The sequence below is a fragment of the Naegleria fowleri genome (assembly GCF_008403515.1).
Source record: "Naegleria fowleri strain ATCC 30894 chromosome Unknown tig1, whole genome shotgun sequence".
NCBI lineage: Eukaryota > Heterolobosea > Eutetramitea > Acrasida > Naegleriidae > Naegleria > Naegleria fowleri.
Window position 1 is genome coordinate 477,668 of NW_025407933.1, and position 21,094 is coordinate 498,761.

At 36.8% G+C, this 21,094-nt stretch overlaps 11 protein-coding genes across 11 annotated transcripts; 6 read left to right on the forward strand and 5 right to left on the reverse strand.

The window, feature by feature from the left end:
• Window positions 1–290: 290 nt before the first annotated feature.
• FDP41_000209 (uncharacterized protein) lies at window positions 291–2,689 on the forward strand (the record flags this gene model as incomplete). The annotated part of the gene is made up of 2 exons (XM_044705246.1): window positions 291–445; window positions 868–2,689. The coding sequence occupies 2 exons, from the start codon at window positions 291–293 to the stop codon at window positions 2,687–2,689; spliced, it is 1,977 nt and encodes a 658-aa protein (XP_044569883.1).
• A 540-nt stretch (window positions 2,690–3,229) lies between these two features.
• Window positions 3,230–4,279, forward strand: FDP41_000210 (uncharacterized protein; the record flags this gene model as incomplete). Its single annotated transcript, XM_044705258.1, has 1 exon — window positions 3,230–4,279. One exon carries the CDS (start codon window positions 3,230–3,232, stop codon window positions 4,277–4,279), a length of 1,050 nt encoding a protein of 349 aa, XP_044569884.1.
• A 120-nt stretch (window positions 4,280–4,399) lies between these two features.
• Window positions 4,400–6,556, reverse strand: FDP41_000211 (uncharacterized protein; the record flags this gene model as incomplete). The annotated part of the gene is made up of 2 exons (XM_044705269.1): window positions 4,400–6,259; window positions 6,308–6,556. 2 exons carry the CDS (start codon window positions 6,554–6,556, stop codon window positions 4,400–4,402), a joined length of 2,109 nt encoding a protein of 702 aa, XP_044569885.1.
• A 329-nt stretch (window positions 6,557–6,885) lies between these two features.
• On the forward strand, window positions 6,886–7,475 carry FDP41_000212 (uncharacterized protein; the record flags this gene model as incomplete). The annotated part of the gene is made up of 2 exons (XM_044705280.1): window positions 6,886–7,004; window positions 7,151–7,475. 2 exons carry the CDS (start codon window positions 6,886–6,888, stop codon window positions 7,473–7,475), a joined length of 444 nt encoding a protein of 147 aa, XP_044569886.1.
• An 83-nt stretch (window positions 7,476–7,558) lies between these two features.
• Window positions 7,559–10,758, reverse strand: FDP41_000213 (uncharacterized protein; the record flags this gene model as incomplete). The annotated part of the gene is made up of 2 exons (XM_044705291.1): window positions 7,559–9,440; window positions 9,650–10,758. 2 exons carry the CDS (start codon window positions 10,756–10,758, stop codon window positions 7,559–7,561), a joined length of 2,991 nt encoding a protein of 996 aa, XP_044569887.1.
• A 103-nt stretch (window positions 10,759–10,861) lies between these two features.
• Window positions 10,862–11,764, reverse strand: FDP41_000214 (uncharacterized protein; the record flags this gene model as incomplete). Its single annotated transcript, XM_044705302.1, has 2 exons — window positions 10,862–11,216; window positions 11,550–11,764. The coding sequence occupies 2 exons, from the start codon at window positions 11,762–11,764 to the stop codon at window positions 10,862–10,864; spliced, it is 570 nt and encodes a 189-aa protein (XP_044569888.1).
• A 383-nt stretch (window positions 11,765–12,147) lies between these two features.
• FDP41_000215 (uncharacterized protein) lies at window positions 12,148–13,524 on the forward strand (the record flags this gene model as incomplete). The annotated part of the gene is made up of 1 exon (XM_044705313.1): window positions 12,148–13,524. One exon carries the CDS (start codon window positions 12,148–12,150, stop codon window positions 13,522–13,524), a length of 1,377 nt encoding a protein of 458 aa, XP_044569889.1.
• A 262-nt stretch (window positions 13,525–13,786) lies between these two features.
• Window positions 13,787–15,790, forward strand: FDP41_000216 (uncharacterized protein; the record flags this gene model as incomplete). Its single annotated transcript, XM_044705324.1, has 1 exon — window positions 13,787–15,790. One exon carries the CDS (start codon window positions 13,787–13,789, stop codon window positions 15,788–15,790), a length of 2,004 nt encoding a protein of 667 aa, XP_044569890.1.
• An 812-nt stretch (window positions 15,791–16,602) lies between these two features.
• On the forward strand, window positions 16,603–18,852 carry FDP41_000217 (uncharacterized protein; the record flags this gene model as incomplete). The annotated part of the gene is made up of 1 exon (XM_044705335.1): window positions 16,603–18,852. One exon carries the CDS (start codon window positions 16,603–16,605, stop codon window positions 18,850–18,852), a length of 2,250 nt encoding a protein of 749 aa, XP_044569891.1.
• A 90-nt stretch (window positions 18,853–18,942) lies between these two features.
• Window positions 18,943–19,893, reverse strand: FDP41_000218 (uncharacterized protein; the record flags this gene model as incomplete). Its single annotated transcript, XM_044705346.1, has 1 exon — window positions 18,943–19,893. The coding sequence occupies one exon, from the start codon at window positions 19,891–19,893 to the stop codon at window positions 18,943–18,945; it is 951 nt and encodes a 316-aa protein (XP_044569892.1).
• Window positions 19,894–20,144: 251 nt separating this feature from the next.
• Window positions 20,145–20,567, reverse strand: FDP41_000219 (uncharacterized protein; the record flags this gene model as incomplete). The annotated part of the gene is made up of 1 exon (XM_044705357.1): window positions 20,145–20,567. The coding sequence occupies one exon, from the start codon at window positions 20,565–20,567 to the stop codon at window positions 20,145–20,147; it is 423 nt and encodes a 140-aa protein (XP_044569893.1).
• Window positions 20,568–21,094: the final 527 nt, after the last annotated feature.

Genomic DNA, 21,094 nt, shown 5'->3' on the forward strand with positions numbered 1-21,094 from the left:
GAGTTCATGACAAGGGTGAGGGAAATCCTGTTGTTGTTGTTGTTATTTGTTAACAGTCAATAGATGAGCTTTTATGTGCGCAATATTCACCTGATTTATCCCAATCATTTGATCCTCACCCTTGAGGTGTGAAAGCATCCAATCGGTTTCTTTGATTAAATCACATGTCGATCATCGTGATTCGCTGATGATCAAACAGACAGACAGACAGACAGACAACACTGCAAGTGCAACAAGGAAGACATTTGCTATCACCATCCAGCACAAAAAAAATCACAAAAACAACGAAGATGACACAGTCAACTTCAAAGATTGCGGTTATTGCTGCACTCGCATTGACATTGGCCATCCTCTCACTTGTCAAGTGCGATCTATACGTTCATAACCCAAGAGGAAGCAATGACAGAAATTGCGAAAGAGATGCTAACCGTAGAAATGGTAACAGGTGAGTGTTCTGAACAGTGAACGATGATGCGAATGTTCTTGTTGTAATTAACCATTCATCACACATGATGAACATTAACTTTGGACTTGTTATTACTTGACTTGTTTTTTTATACCATTTCGAATCAACACAACTGTTATTGGATGATTCTCTCACCGCGATGACTGTGGTGTTGTTGTTGTTGGTCGTGTTGTGGTCACTCACCGCACACACCCTTCTCCTTTGGATGTGAACCTGATGTCCGTCGTTGTGGTTGTCTTCGTTTTTATTCTCGATTGTTGTTGTTCGATTAATGATACGTCAATATTTATTGACCATCTTCCATCACTCCTACCTTGGTCGCTTGCTCGTGTCTCTTACTTGCCACCACCACTACTATTATCACCACTTGACACATTTACCACCACCACTTGACATCTCAGACTCTTCAACTCTGAAAACAATGCCGCTGGTGGCTATGCTTGTCCACGTGCAGTTGGTGGACCTGAAGTGAAAACTCCAACCATGTACTATTATGAAGGTTCTGAATTGTATTTGCAATGGACAAACCAACACTCTTGTGGTACTCATAACAATTATTGTCAATTAGTGATTCAATACATGTGTAATGACACTGTGGTTGGTACTGACAAAGTCTATGGTAACTATTACTCTGTGAGAGATGGTATTCCAACCGATTCCAATGACGATGCCACTGATACCATTTCGGAATCCACTCAAAATGATTTGAGATTTGGTCAACATGAACCATTTGACAACTACAAAAAGTGCACCATTCGTGATCGTAATAAGGGTCTCTACATTGCTGATCGTGGTTTGGGTGGTAACAGTGCCATCTTCACTCGTCAAAACAACGGTGGTGAAAGATTTGGTTTCGAATGTACTGAAGAACATGACTATTATCCTTATTGGCACTTCTCTCCTTGGGTGGATATTGCTATTTTTACTTCAAATACCTCCATGTGTCAATGGTATCAAGAGAACTCTCAAAACGTAGTTGGACGTGGTGAATGTTGGGACTCTACCAAAACCACCTATCTGAGATATAACAATATTAAGGATTGTTTGAGTGCCACAGATGCCAAAGGTGTCAACATGAACAACAAGTGGGTCACTGTTCCTGCTTGGGGTGTTCCTCCACCTGAATGTCTCTCCACTTCTTTGATTGCTTCACGTGACAATCACTTGGGTAATGCTGCAGATGGAAGTGGTGAAATGGCCTCTTACAAGTGGAAGATTCCATTCGTGAAGGATATGCCAAAGGATCCATTCACCAATAAGGTTCATCACAACAATTGTGTCTTGAGATTCCGTTACAATATTACCACCACTGAAATTCCCTTCTTCTTGGATTGGAGATATAATTATCTTGGTGTCACTTCCAAGACTCCATCCATGACTCCAATCCGTCAAGATCCATGGACTGAATTTGGTTATGATCATCCTCTCCATCTTGCTGTCAATACCAATCAATATGGTAGAACTTTCCAAGATCGAAGTTATGTCTTTGCCATTAAGGAACGACCACAAAATGTTCCATCCTATGTGACCATTCACAATTTGAATGTTCGTGGTAAGAGAGGTAACATTGTCAATGTGTATCCAAGTGTGGAGTATGACTTTGTACCAACTAATTTGGAAGTCAATGGAGATGATTTGATTCACATGCAATGGACTGGTTCTGATTACAATCCTAATCGTACTCCAAACAATGCAGAAGGAGGTCCAGAGGATCCAGCTCAAGGTGGTTATCGTGCTGATCGTTCTAACATTGTTCAAATGGATGTTGCTGGTTTGAATACTCCTCGTCCATTCAGTGGTATTACCATGTTCTTGACTGAAGATGGTAAAGTCGATAAGGATTTGGTTCACAAATTAGCCTTTTTAGGTCAAAATATTTACGATAACTCAACCACGAATCCAAAGGCTTGTCTCTCTAAGGCTCAACTCTTGGCAAAGAATAACCAAAACACTGCTGCAGCTGAATTGGATGATCAAAATTGTGGTAAACTTGCTAATACTCCTTATGGACCATACTTTGATGCTGGTTTGGTCAAGATGTATGCTTCTGGTAAATTCTATTACATGTCCACCAGAAACAATAACTTCTCCAATAGAGGACAAAAGGCTATTTTGACTGTTAGAAATGCTCGATTTTCTGCTGCTCCAGTTGCCATGTCCTTCAATTATGGTGGAATTGTGATATTGATTTGTTTGTTCCTAATGAATCAAATTGTTTTTTAAAGACACGCGGTGAGTCTGGATGCACCTACTACCTATTAAGAATGATACAAGACCACTTTGTGTCACATCACTAGTAGTAATAGCAATAAACTCTTTCTAATTTAAACGAAATGACAGGCACAACCTGAAGGATGATGAGTAGAGTAGTATATACTATGGAATGGTGATCGAACGAGTCACTAAATTAAATTGGACGTTGACCAAATCGGGATGTCCCGCCATTTCAGAATGCAAACTCTCATCGTGTGCGCTTTTTGAATCATCAACAAAAATTCGGTTGAAATCTTTTTCAGCAGCACTAGAGTGAGAAACGTGTCTCGATAGCAGCTGCTGCTCGTACGTACGTCACGATCGATCGTTAACGTGATTGGCAATCACTGTGAACCCTCTCTCTGCCCTCTCTTAATGGTTGATTGATTCCAACCGAATCTTTTTTCTCTAGTCCTTTAGATTATTAGTATCATATTATATATATTTATATATTACTGAATGTACATTTATCACTCCCTGTAAATATCAAATACCACCTTCACTATCATCATGTTCAAACGTATCGTTAATAATCAGGCCTTGATCAATGGCTTGAAACAAGTCTCTTATGGTATAAAGAGAGAGACAACATCGTCTTCTTCTTCTTCCGATGATCAACAACAACAACAATCAACAACAACAACAACACTTATTCTCATTGCAGATCAACATCATACCACTTCCATTCTACCATCACATCATGTGATTTTAACAGCACCTAATAATAACAACATTCTTGATGTCCATCAATTCGATCAATTCTGTTCCAACAATCAACTTGTCTCATCCAATTCTGTAGTGTCCAAAGTTGGTAAACAAGTGCTTGTGGAGATGGGACCAAGGATAATGGAAATTATTCTACAGCATATGAATGAATCAATGCTCAAAACCCATCAAACTAAAGTGTGTAATAGTAGTAGCAGTGGCAGTGGTGGTAATACAAGTCATATCATTGCAACAACAAGCGGTTCTCTAACAACAAACAAAACGAGTGTGTCACGAATTTCATCTCCTTCTTCTACCAGTAGGAATGTTGACAAGAGTACAGAAAAGCCTTCCGAAAATTGCAATTTCAAATCTGCGACTCTAAATGTCAACAGATTTGAAGGAAAACAATTTTATGGCACCAACACCATGTTCTTGATGGATGAAGAAATTAAAACAACTGCATTACAAAGCAGCCAAACAGAACTCATGTTACAGAAGAGTGCTCAGATTATTGAAAATGAAAGTCCATCCAACTCGCTTGGCATTGACACTGTAAAGGCGCTGTTGTTGGACATGTACGGAAAGATTGCTCAATTTGTTGCAAAACTCTCCCAACAGCTCTTTGGAAAATTGTTCACACCAGCTAAGGAAGGGCAGAAAAACAATAATACTGGAATGATGAGTGACATTCAAGGAAATGTGATGCTTAACTCCATTTGCAACCAATCTATACTGATTGTCATTTCCTTTATGCTCTACGAAATTGTTATTTTCAATTCAGCACCAACATGTCACAATGAAATTCAAGTTGCATTCCAAGAATTCTTATCGAAAATCATGTCCTCAATGTAATCAATTAATGCTACCAACAATCAACAACACACAGGGAATTTGAAGTGTTCGGGTATTACTATGCAATGATTACTTGAGTGTTATAAAGTCACCATATTTACATAAAAATTTATTGCCGAGTTATTCCTTCTTTTCCTCTGCTGCTGGAGGATCCCACCACAATTTGCCATAGTCATTCTTGTCTCCAACGGCGTGGCATTCCCAGTACGACTTGTTATTATCAATATATTTCTTGCAGAATGCCATTTTAGGAGCAATGGTAAAGAATGCCTCGTACATTGGTGTCACGAGATAATTGATGAATGCAATTTGGCCCTTTCCGACATGCTGAGTTGCTCTGTCCATCATTGGAGAAATGGCTAAACCAGAATTTCTTTCTAAATCTCCTTGAGCGAAAAACTCTTCAGTAATTCTTTCAGTCCATTTCAAAGCAATACCAATTGGTCTAGCAGGATTACTCACGTCTGCCATCTTGATTGCAATTTGTAAAGCCAATCTAATGTCGTCTTTTGCTTTAAAGTCTGCTTTCGCTTCCAATCTTCCTTTGAATTTTCCAACAATTTTTGCGTGTTGACCCATATCTGTTGCTAAAAGCATTTCGACGACTGTTTCTCGAATATCTTTTCGTTGTTCAGTTGACAATCCACTCAGAATGTTGAATTTTTCTTGTCTCATCAATTCAAAAGATTGAGCGCAGTGGTGGTTCTCTAAGACTGCTCTGTCATTGTAAAGAGTTGCCAAATAACTTCTAGTGTTGACTTGGAATGCATTGTTCAAACCAGGATGATCATAGTCGTGAATTGTTGCAGATAAAAGGGCAGCAAAACAGTCCTCATCAGTTAATCGTTCGGATAATCCTCCTTCTTTGATGATAAAGTGAGTTGCTTGTAACACATCAGCTGCGTGAGCATTGTTGTGATAAGGATTAGGATGATATCCAGCTTCAAGTTCTCTTAAAAAGTTAATAAGAAGTTCCTCTTGAATGTTAAATTTGCGCATAAAATCGTATTTCAAGAAAAGTGTAAAGCATGTTGCAAACAATGGATTTCCTCCAGTAGCATTGAACAACTCAACTGCATCAAAGCTCCAAGAATCAAGTTTGTCAAAAATAGCAAGTATTTGCTCCCTAGGTTCAGTCAACAATTTTTGTGAGCTCTCTAGATATCTTTTTGCATCCTCAACGTTCATAAATTCAATGGGTTTGTCCTCTCCCCGTAACACAATTGGTCGTTCATTCGTTGCAAACTTAATCTTTGCCCATTCAAGTACATCCATATCCATTTCATTGAGAAGGTCCTTGTTAAAATGCACACTGTATTGACTGTCGTGAGAGAGGATGGATATAATGCGTTCAAAGCTTTGTTTTTCTTTCATTGTGATCGAGTTATTATCTGATAGTTTCTTCATAATATCAGAGAGGAATCGAATGACCTTTTCTTGTTCAAAATTGACATATTCTTCTTTATCTACGGTACTAGTGATACTTTGTTCTGGTGGAGGAGTTGGCTCTTCTTTTTGTGGTGGTTGCTTTTCCTGCTGTTTCATCGGTTCTGCTTTGGCTGGAGCATCCTCGTCAACAAGTTCATCCAAAACATCATCATCTTCTTCAGGAGTTGAGGAATCAGGATACTTTTCCTTAATTTCTCTCTCCACTTCTGCAATCTTGTCTTTATAAAGTTTAATTTGTTTCTCCAATTGTTCCAATTTTTCTAAAGGAGCTGACTCCGTTCTGACACTATAAAAGTCATAAAGTGGATTGACAAAGTAGAGCGACAAATGTTGCAAAGCCTCATTATCTCTCTTTAATGGCAATGAGAGGCTTGTTCGTCCAATGACGGCAAAATTCAAATCAATATTAAAAAGACATTCCTCTTCATTCACGTGCATTTTGAGAGATACTTTTCTGTTGAGGAAGGCATACTTGAGAGCAGTAAAGAAGTTCATCCATCCAATTGTATTATTTACGTCTAATCGGTCTCTCTGAATCAAGAAAAAGGTCATTATTCAACATTTCAACTTGGAACTTACAATTTCAGCCAATTTCTTTCGAGAAACTTGTTTCATATAGAAGTTTTTCTTAATGTCAGCGACAGCAAAGACCACCGATTTAAAATTCGAAGTTACATAGGCAGTACACAAGTATTTATCTCCTTGAACGGTTGTTTCGGTAAACAACTTGGGAAGTGTTGCTAGATAGGAATTGAATCTTCCATTTTCTGCAAAGTCGTCTTCCTCGGCAAGGTTGTTGTTTTGATTTACGGCACAGGTATTACCCATGATGATGATGATGATTGCCAATAATCTTTTTTTTTGAGTTGTAATTTCGGGAGATGAGTAAACCAGTAATGATGTTGGCGGGAATGGAGAGACGATGGACTACTCTGGTGGTGAAACACGGAGAGACACATCATCTCTTGTAAAGTGATCACTCGATGAAAGATCGATCAATCAACACAATTTGACCATCGATCGTAAACATGAAAAGAATCACCTCCTAATTTTTCAATTCAGCGGCTGAATACATATATTTCTCTCATTAACCTCATTCACTTTCCAAAACGTTCGAGCCTCAGGCTCATCTCGAACGTTAAACATTTTTCAAAAAAATGTCCAACATTGAGGAAGCCCTTAAGAAACTCTTCTCTCATAAAGACGATACAAAATCCGTCGTGTTCGAATGGGACCATAAGAACAAAGTAGCCATCATTACACATGAAGGAGTAAAGTAAGTGTGCATGTTGAAGACTTGTCTACCTCATCATCATCCTTGATTCATTTCTTACTGAACAACTCTCCTTAATAATGAATGTACCACCGCACATGTATGGACCACACATCATCATCATATTCATTGTACAATTAAATGAAAAGTGGGTTGGATGATGTACGGGCTCATCTTGATGCTTCTAAAGTCATGCTTGCCCTCTTTGCTGTAAAATCCATTGATAAAGATGACTCTGTTGAGACTCAAAGAACCTACTATGTACAATTACCATTTGTTGGAGTGAATGTAAAGCCTTTGTTGAGAAGAGATTTGAATTCATTGCGAAATGCCATCACCAATGCCGTGAAGAGTGGTTTGAATGTACATGTAACCATGGAGATTACAAGCGTGGAGGATATTAAAGTCGATGAATTGGAAAAGAGGCTTCTCAATGCATGTGGATCTCATAAACCCAAGGGTTTCCAATGGTAAACAATAATCATGAATTGATGATGTGTATGTAATTCGAGAGTAAGAGAAAATAAACCACTGTCCGTGTGCTCTCTCGAGTGCTTTTATTGCTTGTTGTGTGTAGCAGCGTAGGATTTGAGGAAACGAATTAAATCAGCACTAGGAAGTTCAACATGATCATCATGTGGTAAGGACATGGAATTGCTACTACTACTAGTAGTGGTGTGTTGGTGTAATTGATGATGTTTCTCATTCGTTGTTGAGGATGTTGAGGATGGTTGTGCAAGTGATGGTATCTGTGATGTAGTAGTGGTGGTAACACTTGTGGCATAGTGAGCCAAACTAGAGTTCGTGGACGAATCTGTCATCTCAGTGTTGTTGTTGTTGTTCTTCTTCTTCTTATGCTCAACAGAATGTTGTTGTGAGCCTCTCAACACAAAACTATTCATAAAAGTGGTGTAGCAACTGCTCATAGAAATGAGTGAATGCGAAGGTGCACTGAAAATTTCTTTCCATGTCTTATTACCTTTTTCAGTAGAGAATGGAGTAGTAATGACTTTTTGAATGTCCATGAGTGATATCTTGTTGAAACTCTCTTTGGATGGCCATTTCTTTTCATAGATGGAAGAGGAATTCGAAGTAGTAGTAGTACTTGCACTATCAGCAGTATCTTTCTCATCCTCCTCACAACGACTCATGGACGTGTCTTGATCCATGACATCATGGGTTGCAGTCGAAGAGAATGATGATGCTCCTTTCCTAACTCCATCAGATGACTCCTCTGCTGCTTCTTCTACTTTGACCACTCGATACACTTCGAATTGCTTATTCAAAAAATACAATTCATCCTCCTCCTCCTCATGGTTGTCATGATCTTGTTGGTTGATTGAATCACTCTTCTTCTTGTAGTAGAATAAGGCATTCACAAAGTGATCTGTCTCGAGATGCATCCTCAAGGGAGGAAGAGTTGTTGCATCTTTTGTACTCTTCAAATCAAATTGACAAATATCACTTCCATTCATAATGACGGCAAATTTACCACAACCACCATTTGAAACTAATCCTTCTACATGTCCAGCATCAATACTCCATACATTCTTTGATTCAAATGCAATTGAGAAGAGTGAAATGTATCGATCAGAGATCACAGCAATGGAATCATCATTGACAAATTTACAATCACTTAATGAATAGGGATATGAAAATGATTCAATTAATTCCAATGATTGTAAATCCCAAAGTGTAATTTCACACCCAAAACATGCTGCTAATAAGGTACCATCGCTCGACACATCAAAGGATGTTGCACTCAAGTTCTTGTATTCAATAATGGCACTGCAAGAGAATAATTGAGTGTTGGCGGATAATTTCCAAATTCTAATTTTACCATCCAGTGAAGAGGTCAAACAACAGCAGCTACTATTGTAGTGGTGGTTTTGGCGGTTATGATACGGTTGGTTTTGGCGGTTCACGAAGGAATTCTTCTTGGATGGAACAAATAGTAAACGCGTCATCCGTTGTTGGTGAGGGGAGTCAATCACAGTCACTAATTGAGGCTTTAAATGAATATTATTGGATGACTTGATTCCTGAACATTGCCAGAATTTTAAATTTTGTTTGTAAGATCCAAAACTCTCCACATGTGCCATAAATTGACCATCAGAACTGTAGGCAATGTGTTCAATGATGGTTCTTACAGGAAGAGTCTCTTGAAAACGAGATGGATCATATTTCACATCTCTAAATTGAACACATTCATAATGTTTCACACTTCCATCATTAATATTATACCATTGAAGAGAGTCAGTACCACTCACAAGTATGTTTGAAGAATGAGGTTCTAAAGTGACTTGAATTTGATCGACTTGTTTTTGATCTAAATTTGTATTCATACCAAATATTCTATAGAGAAGAGAGAATCTAGCAAATTCATATTTTCGAATAATGTTATCTTTTCCTAATACGAGAATGACATCTTGTGAGGAACTGTGTGAGGGATTGATGAGGGATTGATGATGGTGGTGATGGTGGTGATGGTGGTGTCATAGGACAAGGGTATATAAGGGTTATGTAAGGGTTATGAAAAATGATCAAATACATGGCAAGTCGTTGTAATATCACGAGAATGAGTCATGCATGAATCGTATCGTTCAAAGAATACAGTGCTGCTCAATGAATGACATCATTCCACTTACCTCAATGTAAATTGTTGAATGGCTGTATCAGTCACTAGAAATTTATCCTTCTTTTGTGATGGTAATCTCCAACACACCACCACTCCTTCCACACCACTCGAATATAAATAATCACCTTCTTCACTAAATTGTAAACATGTAACAATAGATGGATGCCAGTGATGAGAAGATCTTGTTCCATCTGAAAACCACAATGAAATGACACCACGTGCATCTGCTGTTGCAAGAATTTCATTTTCTTCACAAAATGCCATTGCTGTTAAAGGAATTCCTTCATTGGTTTGTGTTGTTTCTAATTCTTGTTTCTTTAAATTGTAAATATAGAGATCAACACCACCAATAGCAAACAAATGAGTCTTTGAAATGTTCATTTGTGTGAATTGATACATTTGTAAGAGATAGGAAGATGTCATGGAAGAAGGAGTCACAGAACTAGTTGTAGATGTCATAAAAGTATGACCCTCGAGGTGTAATGATGGTTTTTCTTGTGTAAGAACCCCTTGATGAATATTCAATTTGATAAAACTATAAAAATGGTCCAACACACACAAATATAAAATTTGAGCATTTGACTTGTCTTGTTGAATTCCATAAATTGGTTTTCCAATATTCACTTGTTTTAGTAATTGAGATTGATTTTTTTCAACCATGATATTCCAATGACACAAATATCCATCTTCAGAGACACTGAATAATGAACAATCATTGCTGTCAGAATGATCTCTAATAATTTGTGTTACTTTCTTTTTATGGAATGTAATGGTATGAATGTGTTTACCAGTGCTATTTGAATAGACAGCAATATTCTGTGAGAGTGGAACACAAAAGATGTTTTCATCATCCAACAGAAGAGGACGTGAATTGAAAGATCCTCCAATTTGATATTGAATGGAATGATGGCTCGGAGTGGTCATTGTGGTGGTCTTGTTTCTGGGATGATTGGGAGAGTTATTTGTTATTGTTGTGGTGGTAGCTGTGTTGATGGGAGTACTACTACTACTATTGGTATTGTTTGACTTTTCCTTCAATAACATCCCTGGTTGTTGAAGAGAAGTTTTCTTTTTGCTGGAGGGAGTGTGTGGTGTGTGGTTGGAGGAGAGAATGGTCATTTTTTTTGTTGTGGGTGTTGATGCGAGTGGTGTGTGTTCAGTGAAAGTGTTGAACATGTTGAGTTTCAAATCACAGCCTAATAGGAGAGATTTAAATTCTTTATTATGAAGAGTCGTTAGAGGTATTTGTTGTGGTGGTGCTAGTGGTGCCAGTGGTGCTTGTTTGTTGTTCTTTCTTTGCTTGTTTCTTTTTCATGTAATCTTCAGTGGCCTTTCGAATTGCCTCTTCTGCTAATAAACTGCAATGTTTCTTGACAGGTGGTAAACTCAAATGACTGGCAATATCATTGTTTGTAATCATCATACAATCCTCAATAGTTTTACCTTTTACAAGTTCTGTGGCATAACTCGAAGATGCAATTGCACTTCCACAACCAAAGGCTTTGAATTTAGCATCAATGACTCGACCATTGTCATCTACAAGAATTTGGAATTTTAAGACATCTCCACATGATGGACTACGCAGGTTAGAAATCATTTCCACGCAAGTATTTCCATCCATCAGCATATAACACACACGCGAAAGTCAGTTCATCATGGATGCAACATGACACAGGTTAATACAAGATTTCAAAGATCATTTCCACATTAAGAATTTCGACCGTAAATGAATTTTCAAAATAAATTCATAGAAATGCAATGTTCAGGACACAAATATTATTGTAAATCATTATAAAATCAATCGTATCATCATAATAATGTCAAATGGCATTCAAGAATCATTTTGTATGATAGGATTGAAAAGAAGCAAAAAGATTAAAATTCTTCCATCAACAAATCGGAATACTTACGCACCAACCAAAGCACTTCCTACATTCTCATTTGAGGAATCCAATGATCCGGCATTTCTTGGATTCTTGTGATGATCAATCACTTTCTCGCTGTATTTTGTTCTCACTTGTTGTTGATTATTTACAAATTGAGAGAAGAGAGTGGTGGTTGGAGAAGATCGTACATTTCTCTTGGAAAGAAAAACACAAGTAGTACGAATGAGCTTTTGAGACATTTTTTTATGCTTTTTGCGAGAGGAGGATCCTAATGCTAAATGGTGAATGGAGTGCGTGTTCAGGTGGTTTTGATTTTGCGTTCGTTGCGAATATTGGGTGATTCTTTTATCTAAAATTGTTCAACATGATGTTGCCATGCGAAGGAATGGGTTGAAGCACGTAAGGATCAAATTTGGGTAATTTGAAAGAAGAAGGGACTGCAGGATGTGCAAGGACTCCATCACCGTCATCTAGATCATCATCGTTCCTAATAATTATGTTGATAGTGATGATGAGCTCCACCTGTGAACGATCAGGGTGTTGTTCCTCGCTGATCGTCTGATTTTTCTCAAGGCTCAACAGCATTTTCAACCTTCCAGCTTGAATCATAAAATCATAAAAAATGAATCTCAACGATCATAAGCCTCCTTCTTCGTTTCATTCACCCATTCACACCAAAATTGTGTGTTCTGCACCTGGTAAATTAATTCTTTTCGGAGAGCATGCTGTTGTGTACGGAAAGAATGCTATTGCAACATCTTTGAGTGATCTCCGAACAAGTATTACATTGGAATTGTTGAAAGTGGCTGAATCATCATCCAATAACAACATCCATACGAAACCTCCTAGTCTTATTTTTAATGCTCCTTCGATTGGATTTCAAGAAGAACTTGTCATTCCTCTCGAGTCTATTCATCAATTAATACCGCCAACAACAATTGTTTCATCTACGGCAACCTCAACAACCGTATTACCCGATAAGCCCGATCGTGGAATGGTTGATAAATTAGTAGAATTCACCAAACAATGTATTCAAACTAGTTCAATCACTACAAGTGTTGCTGCTATGGAGTATAACAAGATGATATCGATTGTATCCGTTCTCTATGTGTACCTGTTACTACTGCTACTCCAAGATGATACAAGAATGCGTTTCTTAAATTCTCCCAAAGACTACTCGATTCGAATTGATTTATCAAGTACAAATCTTCCGATTGGTGCTGGCTTGGGCTCTTCTGCCTCTTTTTCTGTGTGTTTGGTTTCTGCATTTTTACTTTTATTTAAGAAAATTTCTGTTTCATCCATTCAATATCACAACAGTGATAAGAAACAAGAGAAAAACACTGTCGAGTTAGAACTCATTAACAAATGGGCCTATTTTGTTGAACAATTAATTCATGGTACTCCATCAGGTATTGATAATTCAGTTTCTACCTTTGGAGGTATTTTGAGTTTTTCAAAAGGAAAAGTTCAAGAACATTTATCACCTCAAATGTTACCGAATATGCGTATATTGATTGTGAATACACGTGTTGAAAGAAATACCAAATTAATTGTTGCAGGAGTGAGAGAAAGAAGAGAAAAAGATTTTGAAAGTATTGAAAATAGATTGAATGAAATTCAACAAATTTCTCAAGACTATTTGGAATTATTGAAAAAGAATTATCAACAAAATACTTCCGAGTGTTCCTTCTCTACTGAACTGAGAGATAAAATGGAACAATTCATTGATCGAAATCACGTGCTATTGAATGAGATTGGAACAGGTCATCCCAAATTGGATAAAATATGTGAAATTGCATCTAAATATGGTTTACATGCAAAATTGACAGGTGCAGGTGGTGGTGGTTGTGGATTCATCTTATTGCCCAATCCACCTATGGATGAAGTGGAAGAATTATTGAAATCTGATTTGGAAAAGGAAGGATTTGAATATTTCATGTCGAATCAAGTGGCAGGTGTAGGTGTTCGATGTGACGAATATTATGAAGAAGAGTGAATATTTCGAGTATTTTGTGTGAATTTGGAATGTGAAAATGATAATGATACGCATCGTTAGACCTGTCAGGTCACTATTGGCCATTCCAACACACACATCAAGATTTCATTGCAATACCACAACAACGTCTTAAAAAATACTAAAATTTCTCATTCCGATTCTCATTTGTGAACACCACCACCACTTGTTGAGTGGCCAGTGATCATCACGACCCGATCGTTCGTCATACTACAACTACAACTACTACTGCTAGTGAAATACAATGTCGCACCCAACAAGACCAAAACGATCCATGCTGCATCCTATCCAATCTCATCATCATTTATTGACCATCATCACACGATCGATCCTTATTGTCACTCTCCTCACATTCTTCTTGTCTCGTGATCATGTTTATTCAGAATCATCATCATCATTGGCCACTCCTACTACCACCATCACCACCACTCCAACTACTACTACTACCAATTCCGAACCAATTTCAATGGCCATTTGTCGAATGCGTGGCACCCTTCATTTACCATCACTTCATGGAACTTTTTATTTTACTGTACCATGGACCTCCTCTCGACAACAACAACAACAATTCAATAGTGGTAGTAGTAGCGGTGATACTTCACAATTTCTTCTCTACATTAATGGAAGTATTATTGGTTTTAACACTTTGGAATTTTCTAAACGTTCTCTACCACTTCACATTCATGAATTTGGAAATATTTTGGAAAATGATGGGATGAGTGTGGGTGGACATTTAGAAATGAATTCAAAAGATGTTGGTGCTACTCTTTCACCTCTCTCAATTCAAGATACATTGAAAGTGAATTATATTCTAAGTTTTCAACAATATTCTCATGCAAGTTCAGTACTCTCCTTGGAGGATATTATTGGAAGATCCATGATTGTACATCACTTTGAAAATAATGGTACCATGAGAATTGGACAATGTGTCATTGCAGTCCTACCAACAACAACAAGTAGTAGTAGCATTTCCACCACCACCAGTACTACCACCAGTAGGAGTAGTAGCACAACAACAAGTGACAGTAGTAGTAGCATTTCCACCACCACCCTCAGCAGTGGCAATGCCATTGATCACCTTTCACCTCAATGGTCGTCGAAGTCCTCCTCAATGGAGAGTTCAACAACGTCCTTCAACAAACTTGTGGCTCATGTGAAAGGTACAAATCCATTCTCACAACCAGTGAATGGAACAGTGATTATTGAATCTGTGAATATTCCTCAAAAAGATCAGCAAGATTCATTGTCCTCCTCCTCTTCATTCAACATGTACTTGAAAATGTGTCATTTGAATTCGGCACTATTGCACGACACATCTTTATCGAATATGGTCATTTCTATTCATGAGGGTGGAGATATTTCTAAATTAGGAGTACCCATCATGGAGATGGACTATCATCCACCCCAATCTATCATCAATTCTCAACAATTTACATTTTCCTCTCCTCAATTCAATTCTCTAAAACAAATTGCAGGAAGAGCCTTCTCCATTTCACTTAAACAATCAAAACAATTACTTGCATGGGGAACACTTGGAATTGCACCTTCGAATTTAAATCCAAAATTAACCCTCGAACATAGAACATGTGAATCCAATGAAATCAAACAAGATTTAACATTTACTGTTAATCCAACAGTCAAGTCTCGATTCTATTCAAAGATTCGAATTGAAAATCAAGATGCTAATACTGGAGTCATTCATGAATTTTCTGGATTTTTATTATTTGATTATTTGAAAAGAAAAGTCTATGCCAAAGCACAATCACAAATGAACTCCAATCGAACCTATGAATTAGTAGTCATTCCAAATTATTTTACAAAATTTTTAAGTGTCTATTTATTGGTTGATTCAAAATGTTTATTCTTAACAAGTCAACTTCATCTCTCTCAAATTCCACTTGAATTGAAATTACAACAAGTATCTAATCATCCCATCTATCAAATCACATTCAAAGGATTTGCTATTGTGAATGGAGTTCACTGTGAAGAGTGGTTCATTAAAACAAGAGAATTATTTGGACGTGAATTTGATACTGAAATTTCACTCTTCACAAGTAGAAATAATTATCATTTAGTGAAAGCAATCATTTCAAAGACACCCATTGGATCTGTTTCGATTGAATTGAGTCAAGTATCTGAATTGGAATATCCATTCGATGATCAATTGGAAGAATGGACACAACAAGCAAGTGTGAAATGTCGATATGGAAATACGATCATGTTGCGTTCTTCTTCAAATAAATTTTAGAGAAATCATTATTACGAGTAGTAGTAGTATTGCTGTTGTTGTTCTTGTTGACTTTATATAAACGATGCAAGTCCAATGAAAGAGGTTCAAGCTAATAAGAACTATTTTATATATTTTATAGGAATTCAGAGCTCTTTGAGATTCAATATAGAGACTCACTTTCATCAAAACACATAATTTGGTTCATGCCTCGAATTATTAAGGAAGAAATGATGAGTTGTCAAGACTCTTGAATAAGCCTCGTTTTTGTTAAGAGTTCTTTTTCGACTTTGAAAGTTGGAAGTAGACAAAATATTAGCAACTCAGGAGAAGGGTAAGGATTGATTTGGAAAAGGTGTACATTGACAACACATTAACACTTCATCCTCTCAAGTACCTCCATGAATCACTCTATAAAATCCATATTTACCATATATAGCTTTGTGCAACAAGAACAATGTTTTCTTTGAATCAAGGTTTTGAACTGATATTTGAAACTTGTAATTTTTTGTAAAATTCAAATTCTCTTGTTGGAGTATCGAGAATGAAATGCTATCCAAAGATATTTAATGAATTGTGACAGAGAGAGTTGAAGGAACGAACTTGACAAGGACTTGGTGACCATTCCAATCATGACCAAATGAATTTTGGAATGTAGTTCTAAAAATACAAACTTGAATCAGATTGCACGTTAAACACAACCACAACTCGATCCTGATAGATCTTTGAAAAGACACCCATAAAAAAGCGAGTAGCGAGGCTTCTCTCCACCATTTTCGAAACGAGAAAAAAATACTCAAAGCCTTTTTCCACCATCATCACCCTCCGCTAAAATGCTCTCTTCATCCGAAACTAAAATTCCAATCCCTGAACCAGGAAAGAGAAACATCATGATTACAAGCGCGTTACCCTATGTAAATAACTATCCTCACTTGGGTAATATTATTGGTGCTGTTCTCAGTGCTGATGTCTTCTCCAGATATTGTAAACAACGCGGATACAATACAATTTATATTTGTGGTACTGATGAGTATGGTACTGCGACCGAAACAAAAGCCTATCAAGAAGGATTAACCCCTCAAGAAATTTGTACCAAGTACTACAAACTCCATAAGGAAGTCTATGAGTGGTTTGATATTGCCTTTGACTACTTTGGAAGAACTAGTACGGAGCAACAAACCAAAATTGCTCAAGATATTTTCTTGAAACTCTATCGCAATGGTTATTTGAGTGAAAAGACAATTCAACAATTGTATGACGAGCAAAGTGGCAAATTTTTGGCTGATCGATTTGTTAAAGGAACTTGTCCAAGCTGTGGTTATGAAGATGCTCGTGGAGATCAATGTGATAAGTGTGGAAAATTATTGAACCCTACTGAATTAATCAATCCACGTTCAGTAATTAGCAATTCTGAGCCTGTTCTCAAGGAGACTGACCACATTTTCATCAAATTACAAGAGTTGCAATCAAAGACAAAAGATTGGTTCGAAAATAACAAGGATACTTCGTTGTGGACAACAGTTGCTCGTACAATTACTGAATCTTGGTTTGAAAAAGGTCTTGAAGAGCGATGCATCACAAGAGACTTGAAATGGGGAACTCCTGTTCCGCTTGAAAAATTCATAGATAAGGTCTTTTATGTTTGGTTTGATGCACCAATTGGTTACATTTCCATTACTGCTGCTTTCTTTAATTCATTAGGAGATGAATCTGCTTGGGAAAAGTGGTGGAAAGATCCTTCCAACGTCAAGTACTATCAATTCATGGGTAAAGACAATGTTCCATTCCACTCTGTGATTTTCCCATCCAGTTTGTTAGGCACAGGTGAGAATTGGAAGTTGGTAGATGTACTCTCCAGTACTGAATATTTGAATTATGAACACTTAAAGTTCTCAAAGACCAATGGAACTGGTGTTTTTGGAGATCAAGCAAAAGATACTGGAATTCCATCTGAAGTTTGGAGATATTATCTTATTGCTATGAGACCAGAACACTCTGACACTCGTTTCGAATGGTCTGAATTGCAAACTAAGAACAATAATGAGCTTCTTGCCAATCTCGGTAACTTTACCAACCGTGTTTTGAAGTTTGTTCAAAATACTTTCAACAGCACTGTTCCAGCAAAGGAAGGAGAATATACTGAGGAAGACAAACATGTAATTTCTTCTATCAATACCAAAATTAAGGAATATATTGAAAGTTTAGAAAATGTGAGATTGAAGGAAGGTTTACAAACAACCATGCTCATCAGTAAGATTGGTAATCAATATCTTCAAGATCAAAAGCCATGGGAATTGGCAAAGAAAGATACTTCCAGATGTGCAACTGTTGTTAATTTGGGTGTTCAAATTGTTGCGACACTTTCTGCTCTCTTGGAACCATTTATTCCTGGTTTTTGCAGAAAATTGAATGAACAACTGAACTATACTGGAACAAATTCTATTTTAGATGAATTAGATTTGAATAGAGTTCCTGCTGGACATGTTATTGGAGAACCAACTGGTTTGTTCAAAAAGATTGAAGATACTGAGGTGAAAGAATGGAAGAAACGCTTTGGTGGAGGTGAAGAAGAAATTTTCCAATTAGATTTGAGAGTTGGTCAAATTGAAACCGTTGAGGAGCATCCAAAGGCAGACAAGTTATATGTTTTCACTGTGAAGATTGCTGATAATATTAAGAGAAATATTGTTGGTGGATTGAGAGAAGCTTATCCAGATCCTCAATCTTTGATTGGAAAGAAAGTTGTGGTTGCATGCAATTTAGTTGTTGCCAAGCTTAAAGATGTTGAAAGTGAAGGTATGCTTTTAGCATCCAAACAAGATGGCGGACTTGTCTCACTTGTGATACCATCTGTAGATGTTCCTCTTGGATCACAAGTTTATCCAAAGGGTACTGCCTTTAAACCTGAAAAAGTTCTCAAAAAAGGACCACTGAAGAACATTTTGGAAGTGTTGAAGGTTGGCAAGAATAATGTTCCATACTACAAGGATAACTTCCCTCTTTCTATTTTTGATGCTGAAAAGAAGCAAATTGGTGGTGTTGTGACAGAAAGAGACATTAAGGAAGGCAGTGGAATTTTCTAAAATTTAATATATTTACAACAAAATATTATTGGCACGTTAGTGATGTTTTTAGTTTATAATAGGATTGATATATCACCAGAACTTAAAATGTCAGTAAGACGAAAGAGCACCAAGTGCAGATTTTGAGTCTTCTTTCTTTGATTTTTTCTTCTTTTTCTTTTGAACGGTTTGTACTTCCAAATCTTTCAAGAATGAACTATCTCTTTTTTTAGAGTTCGACATGTCGGTCAGTTCTTCTGAACTACTGCTAGTCATTCCATTATTTTCAATCTGGTCTCTCTTCTTCGTCGTCGACGATTGGGACGATAATTCAGGTGACGATGAACTACTTGTTTCTGATACGGACTGAATATCAGCTGTGTTATTTTGTTGAGATGGAATACCATCTTCCAAGTCATCATCATCCTCCACCTGCACTCTCTTATGACCTCTCGAAAATTCCTGAATTTCCCTCAATTCGTCCTCATTAAATTCATGCTCTGCAGACGATTTTGCTTCCTCTTCCTCAAATTGTTGTTCAATTTGTAATTTTTCAAGTAAAGAATCCGCAGATATCTTATTGTGTAATTGTTTAATTGTTTTAATAGAATCCAAAATATCCAAATCTTCAATTTCTTGCTTCGAATCCAAAGTTTTGTTTTCCAATTTTTTCATCGCATCTTCTCCATGATCGTGAAGTTGAGCATTGATATCCTCATGAACACGAGCATGAGATGGATACGATCGAACACAATTATGTTCAGCAACATAATCACTATTCTTTGGGTCTGTTTTAAACGTAACTTCACTTGCACATCTTGTGCATCGAATATAAAATCTAAATACTTTCAAGCCTAAATAATCTTCGCCATGAACAGTCTCTTTCCGAGAATTAAATTTCTTTCCTTGATACATGAACTCACCACATACAGTACATTGAATGGTCATTGGTAACATCATTCGGATTTTGACTTGATTAGTGGTTGCAATTTTCCTCCTCGGAATGAGTTTTGGATCAAAAGTAGGTGGATAATACTTGTTAATGACTTTACGTTCTGCCATTTTATATTGGTGGTGGTGTGGATGTGGTCGGGATGATGATTACAATCAGTGAGGTGTATAACTTTCAGATTACTCGAAAAAAGTGAAGCCTTTTCAGGTAGTGCGTTTTTTTTTAAAAAATTTTATTGTTGAACATGAATTCATCTCGATTTTTGTATGTCTTGTTGTGCGGCTCCAGGTCACACAAACCAGCAAACAACAAAATCACAATAAAATATTCAAAAAAAAAGCCTCGAATGATTCAGCGGTTTTTATTTGCTGTGATGAACGACTAGTGTACTTTTAATACCATTTTCTGGAAAGTGAATTTCTACTGTTTGGTTTGGATTATCTTGAAATTGTTGAAGACTTTGTTGTAGAGGCACTGTTTGCATTGCACTATCATTAGTTTCTTTTCTCTTCTTCGAACTGGTAGTTTCGTTTATTGGCCTTCCTGTTTTCTTTGAAATCTCACTTTGGTAATGCTTTTTCAATTTCAAATACTTTATATTGCAACAATACTCATCAGCTCTAATACTGGGCTTTTGGAAATAAAGTGAAGCCACTTTAGCTCCTTCATTGTTTAACAAAAATCCTTTGGTCCACTTTTCATGTTGTGAATCACAGACACAACAAACTTTTCCTTTCAACCGTTTCCGACTTTTGGTTGATGATGATGATAGCAATTCAGGCATTTTGTTTGTTTGAAATTCTTGGATTGTTTAAAAATAATAATATTTTACTACTGAACAAAATAGCCTATTATCTTGATGAATTAAAAGAGATCCCGAGAGACCCCATGGAATCCAATACTTGAGAGCATTTACAGCATTGTGCTGTTGTTTTTAGTGTTTGAATAACCAGCCATTACCTGCCATCCATACTCAAAGTTTGTGAAATTATCAGGTAATTGAAATCAAAATCAAAAAAAATTAAAAGATTCTCTCAATAAATTCCGAATCTTTTGACATACGGGTATCGAGATGGCAACAACTAGTTCGAGATGATTGAACGTATTTATTGAAACAACAAGGTGTTTATATAATTGTTTAAATGAATTTACAATATTAATATTGTTAATTATAATATTTTATAATTGTTGTTTAAATGAATTTAATGAAATAATGAATTCTCATCAGTCTAATTAGACACAAACCATATTGAAACTTATTGTTAACTAACATGGTTCTTTCTGAATTAGAAACAGGAAGGAACTAGGTCT